The sequence below is a fragment of the Egretta garzetta genome, unplaced genomic scaffold (genome assembly GCF_000687185.1).
Source record: "Egretta garzetta isolate BGI_Z169 unplaced genomic scaffold, ASM68718v1 scaffold248, whole genome shotgun sequence".
Lineage (NCBI taxonomy): Eukaryota > Metazoa > Chordata > Aves > Pelecaniformes > Ardeidae > Egretta > Egretta garzetta.
The window spans coordinates 2,161,400-2,168,004 of record NW_009260596.1 but is presented as its reverse complement, the minus strand read 5'-3'; the positions used below and the strand labels follow the sequence as shown (position 1 = coordinate 2,168,004).

Here is a 6,605-nt window from a genome sequence, read left to right as displayed (position 1 = left end):
TTGGCCTTGGCCAGCGGCAGACACAGGGAAAACTTCTAGCAGCTTCTCACAGAAGCCACCCCTGTAGCCCCCCCACTACCAAGACCTTGCCACAGAAACCCAATACCTTGTGCTACAAAGCTTTAGAATCATCCTGTCAATTTTCCTCTTCTGCATCTGTCATAGGAGATTTTTTTCCTTTAATGTGTCACTTTTTTTCCAAAATATCTATTAGAACTGTTTCCTGCCAGCTTCCTGCTCTTATGCTGTCAGAAGGTGGATGGAGCAAGGGTTTTTTCCTCCATTTGTTTCACAACTGAGCAGTTGATGTTAATTCTGAAAAAGAAGAGGAGTTTCCACTCCTCATTGATTCAAATCAGTAAATGAGTTCAGGGAGGAAGCATGCACTGAACAGGATTTTAATTAGTTTTGAAAAGTATCCACCCTATTACCTATTCATCTGATACTCTGCCTTTGTCCTTCTGTGTTTGTGCCACCGTGTATTTGCTTTTCACGCTTTCCGCACCCTTCTCTTTTATCTGCAGTGCTACTACCAATTTCTTGTTCCCATTACAGATTTTTCCTTGTTCGGGAAAGGTCAGTTTCTCTGTCAGCTTCCTTGCTTGCTTGCAAATGTACAGTCCTAGAAACCAGATGTGACCAGTATGAACGTTGGAATTACACAAAAGATTCCTCTGTCTAGTAGTAGAAACAAGACAAGAGGCAACTTCATCAGGAGAGAGGCAGCCTAGGCAGGAAACAGAGCAGTTGTGGGTCATAAGGAAAATGATTCTTTGATTCTAGTTTCATATGAGTGCACTAAAAGGTTGTAAAACATTTAGCTTTCCTTGCATATGCAACTAATCAAACTTTGTCTATTTCACCAGGATTGAAAAACAGTTTAATCCCCAGGAAGCTCTCATACCTAGTTTGTGCAATAGATAACAGTCTTGACAAGATGACTCTTTTTTTACTCATGTCATTTAAAGAAAAAACTTTACATTCTTTCCATTTCAAACCTATCCCGCTAATGACACATTAGTCACAAAGAGTATACATACTTATTTGCATATTAATGAATGGTCAATTATGTTCTACTCTGTGCTTGACAATGAGATAGTGACATTCATCTTAAAATAACTTTCACTGACCTGTAATCTCTTCATTCTGCCCAGTGTTTACCAAGAGCATATGGTAGCAACTAGTGAATGTGTACCACTAATGAAATTTATTGATGTTTTGCTTTTTCCTTTCTTAAACAGATGGACATATTATGCGCTGGAGCATTGTCTCATTCTTAGAAGATCCCCAAAATAGCGAAAATGTAAGGAAAAATCTGACATTTTCTTAACTTGAACAGCATACCGAGATAAGACAAACAGAGAAAAATGGATTCAGATCTCTATGGGGACTAAAAATGTTTCCTGCATATAAAGGTCATGTCTTTTGCTTGAAATAACCTGATACATAAGTAAAATGCTGTTACCATTATTCCATTGTGTTCAAAGATACTACATTAAGAATGAATTTATCCATGTCCCCTGAGTGATGATTCTACCATATGCCATTTGCAAGCTATTTCGGAGGGATTACTTTTTCACTTCTTTTAATTTTCAGAAAGCCATGCTGATAAATCCACTAAGCTAGCAACCATGCTGGCATACAGAACTGCCTGAAATGTGGTTATGTTGCTTTTTTCCCTCAGCAAATAAAGGAGGAGCTCTTCTGGAGGGCGCACTCTAACGAAGTGGTTGACTTATTTCATGAAGAGAAGAAAAATGTGGTAGTGACAGCATCCATTGATGGTTCAGTCAGGTACAAAAATGACTAATGCTTCTTACTGCTATGGCAAAGCAGTTGAACTGTGTCCAAAGTTCCTCTTCTTGCTGGACTTGTCTATAGGCTAGAACTTAAATAAAATACAACATTGGGTGCATTTTCTGTTCTGCACCTGAAAGAACTAATTTTTTAATATAACACTTCCAGTTTTCTCAGGAAGTCAGACCTTTTGCATACTGTCATTGTCTTTCAGCAAGGTCACCTTGAATGCATAGGTAATGACCCCATCATTTTAGAAATTACCTCCTGTTCTAATCTTATTTTAGCTCTCAATACTTGTTAAATTGACATGGGTCCTAAGTATTGCACCTAACCAATGCTTATGCAATTAAACCATTACAGTCTGAAGATGCTTTATAGACAACTGTAATTCATTCTTGACTAACAAGTACATTCAAAGGGATTTCTTTTGGGTTTTGGGGGAATCAATGAGGAAATTTTGTGTAGATCCTGCTCTGGTGGCAGCACCTTCCTGTAGGAGCAGGATATTGGTGTCCTTACTCATCAGTTTTGTAACTATAAAGATGAAGTGTTTGTTTGCTTGCTGATTTTTATAACATACTTCTGAGATTTTTTTACTCTCAAGTTACTTATATTATAAACAGTGAACTTTAATCTCTTTTTTTTTATGACTAGCATACTGAACTCTAGAACAGTGCTGCAGAACTTGATAATGTAGGCATGTATTTGGCCACTTTTGTTCCACTAATAAAAGTATCCATTTTTCCTTTCTGTCCTTTGGCACTGCTTCTACTATGTCTGTAGGCTCTGGCATGCCACGAACGGATACTATCTTGGTTACTTCGGACAACCTAGGAAGTTTGAATTATCAGATATCAGTCGGTTGATTTTACCTTGTGATGTTAATAACTTTCCTACTATAATTAAAGAGGAAAGAAAGCATATGGAAAAGAAGAAGAAGTTTGAATATCCTCTAACATTGGACAGAGACAAGTAAGATCTCAGATATTTACATATATGTATGATTGAGGGAACAGTTCTGAAAATATACTTAAAAATCACCTTTCACCTGAAGGTGAGAAAAAATAATAGTATTTCCTATGAGTTATTTAGAAGAAACCTTTTTAAAAATGTTTTTACACAGCATAGGTAAATCTCTTAATTGTTATGACTAGGTGACATTCAGGATTAGGTGATGTTCACGATTTGAATTCAGTAATAGTGATGACTAGATAATTGTCTCAGATTTTAGCCTAACTATAGTCTGTATGTTATATACCCTGTTCAGGTTAGCAGCCTTTTTCCTTTCCAGTTCCACAAGCTGATACACTTCTGGGATCCCAAAAATTTATTGAAAAAGCTTAATGTAAATAGTTTCAACCCAAACCCAAATCTTTCTGTAAGAATAAACCCAATTTAATCTTTCAGTTTAAAAATTGGTCTTCTTAAATTTACTGGGATATTATGGATACATTCATATACCTCTGATCATGACATTCTGACACTGGCATAAATGTTGTTTTCAGTAGCAATGTCGGTAGAGTTCTCAAGGGATATGGGTTAGTTACAAGTCAAGCGAGAGAGCCTTGGCCCTCTAACTTAAGTCGTATTTCTAGTCCTGGAGGTCCCTGGTTCATTAATTAGTGGGTTGACCAAATAAACATGAATACCAAAGCAGGAATCTTCAGAGGTAACATACTTAGTAACAAAGCAGTCCAAATCTGGGAAAAATTACTTCAGGGCTTAAAAAGTCACACATGCTTTAGTGGTAAGGTTTCATATAGCCGGTGCTTTCTTAGGCTGCCTTTTAACCAAAGCACTTGGGACAATGGGAAATCTCCAAGGTGCTTTACTGTTACCCCGTTTAGGTTGGTATCCTGCTAACACTTATTATTCCATAGAGTTCTTACTAACATGAGTAGTCCCGCTGGAGTCAGAACAGCAACTCATCAACACAGAGAAGTGTTTGGCTGTGTTTGAAGGACTAACCCCTGTAGTCCTTTTGAATAGTCACCAGCTAGTTTGAAACCTCTGGAATCAAAGATACTAAAATTAAGCCAGCTGACCTTAAAGAAACTTTCCATAAATGACATGCCTATGTCAAACTGTGACTACTTTTTGAGGACCTTTCAAATATTTCAGTAAAGGAGAATGGCTATCAGACATTTAAAACATATTAATTAAACAGGTTGGAAGCAAATGAGAAGCCTACTTAACTGTGCAGAGAACTGAAAAAAAAGGCAGCCACATGCTGTGCAATAGAAAGTTTCAGTCTTATCATTCTATATACTCTGTGTGCTGTCACCTCAAGAATAACTTGATTACTCTGGATTAATTGTACCAAATAGTGGAATGGATAGCTAGCGAACTGTCAGCCAAAAGGCTGTGTTACTTATGGATGTAAGGCTTTGTTCTTTACAGGATACAGGAGCTTCTCCTGGGTCAAGTCAGTTATCTTCATGATGCTACTACAATTTACTTATTACATAGCTGTCATATGAGCCACTAAGATAATATTTTAGAATTTAAATTAACAAATGCTGAAACACCATTATCAGACAGTGAGTTAGCACCCAGTTGTGGTAACTACTGCTTTTTATATTAACATTTCCAGCTTCCTAAAGATGACAAGCCAGTACCTGGATTGACAAAGTGTTAGTGAAGCACTTCATGACACCTATGAAGGTCCTAATATAAATTATATTTTGAATAATTTATACTCAAAATAATTTTATTTTGGAGCCAGCTAAAACGTTGCCATTTTGCCATTTTGATAGGAGCATCAGATTTTTTCTGTGTTGTGTGTACAGGTGGGAGTCACTGACCAGATCACCTTCAGTTTTAAAAAAGCCTAAACATGTGGACATAATTCAGGACTTGAAGTTTTTCAAAGCTCTGGCTTCTCCAAAGGTAGCTAATGTATATGACAAATTTGTTTCTGTTCTGTGCAACATATAGGAAATGCAATTGTATTTCTCATTTAGAAATTTAGCCATAAATAACCCTACATATTCTTCTCATTCAATGGACAAGCTAGAACAAAAATGCCTAAACAGAGGGATTGAAGAAACCTCTCAGGTTTTCATTCTCATTGTTTCAGACTTCCAAATTCCAATTTAGAAGGTAGCATACACTGATTCACTTGTTCAGTTTAACAGCGTTAAAAAACCCTAGAATTTTCACATGCTCCAACAGAATTCCTAAATATCCTATTTACTTGAAGGAAGTGTGAAAATACTAGAACAGTGAATTCCTGTTTATACATTATAGTTCTTTCAGGGTTCCCATGAAATCAGAAACCAGGAGAGTTCTGAGTTAGTTTAGATATCGTTATAAATACTTTCAACAACTCTAAGTGAATAATGGTGGAGCTCCTCCATCTTTACTTGGCTTAGCCCTGGAAAGTCATGGGAACAGATAAAATGTCTTCTCTTGCAGTTGTAGTAGAAAAGGAAAAAGATACAAAGCCTATGGCCACTTGACAAAAAAAGCTTCCCTTAACACCTTTCTAACCGTTCTTTCCCAAAGGTTAGTGGCCAACAGCTAGTAAGGGGTATGAACTCTTAACATCCTCTCCTAAAATTTGCGGTACTGTGAGCCTCCTATGTACCACAATCTGATATGCTAATGCGGCCAGCTAAGGTCCAGACAAGTTGTCAGTAAAAAACAGCATTACTCCATGTGACCAGCTACTTTTCTCTGTGTACCCTGGGTGAAAGGTTGACAAGGTGAGTGGAACACACTTCTCCATTGTTTATTGCCCTGTCTTCCCAGCCAGTTCATAGAATCACAGAATCATAGAATAGTTTGGGTTGGAAGGGACCTTTAGAGGTCACGTAGTCCAGCCCCCTTGCAATAAGCAGGGACATCTTCAATGAGATCAGGTTGCTCAGAACCCCATCCAACCTGACCTTGAATGTTTCCAGGGATAGGGCATCTGCCACCTCTCTGGGCAACTTGTTCCAATGTTTCAACACCCTCATCGTAAAAAAAAATCTTCCTTATATCTTCCCTGAATCTACCCTCTTTTAGTTTAAAACCATTACCCCTTGTCCTATCGCTACAGGCCCTGCTAAAAAGTCTGTCTCCATCTTTCCTATAGGCCCTCTCTAAGTACTGAAAGGCAGCACTGTGTAATAGACAACAGTGTTAGTGGGAAAAATAAGTTGACGCTGGGCATAAAACATGAAATTTACTGTAGCAAAGTCAGTGGTTGAGCACATTGTGGGACAAGTCAGTAGATGTGGGCTCTGCTTTGAGTTTTACCTAGTCATTTGAAAAGAGGACTCACTGGAGGTGTCAGAACAGAAGATACTCAATGGATGTTCGCATTGGAGTCCCCTTCTGATTGAGCTTTTGATGAGAAAAAGGTTTGATTTCCTATCATTTGCCTTAGAGCAGAACAAAGCCATGGACTTCAGTTTGCACTTAAGCCTAGAGGTGTGCTATTCAGCGACTGTGCAAACACCCAGAGTATATCATTAGCTCACCATAATTCAGTTGTCCTGTTTTTTTGCAATGGTAATGCCCAGTAATTAACACACACGAGTAATGCTTAGAATTGGCAGACAGACGCTGGAACAGATTCATTTAGGAATGTTTTACATTGTTGAAAATGTGGTATCTCTTAAACTGTTACTACTGCAGCACACTCAGTAATGGAAGACCATGAAACAATGTAAGTAGAAAATCTCCATATAATGTACCTGTAGGTGCATTTTTTTCCTTTTTTGAGGACCCTAAATTGGCCTCCTAGGGTGAAATCATGGCTATATCAAGTCTCAGGATTCATGTGAGTGTGGATGAACTGTCAAGGTACCTGAGGT

At 37.9% G+C, this 6,605-nt stretch overlaps 1 protein-coding gene across 1 annotated transcript in view; it reads left to right on the top strand.

The window, feature by feature from the left end:
- The window catches only part of WDR64 (WD repeat domain 64), an 85,069-nt gene that overhangs the window by 71,527 nt on the left and 6,937 nt on the right, over positions 1-6,605 (top strand). The window contains exons 24-27 of the mRNA XM_035900275.1: positions 1,242-1,303; positions 1,685-1,794; positions 2,584-2,772; positions 4,590-4,689. Coding sequence (XP_035756168.1) covers positions 1,242-1,303; positions 1,685-1,794; positions 2,584-2,772; positions 4,590-4,689 — 461 coding nt within the window. The remainder of the gene's footprint in view (positions 1-1,241; positions 1,304-1,684; positions 1,795-2,583; positions 2,773-4,589; positions 4,690-6,605) is intronic.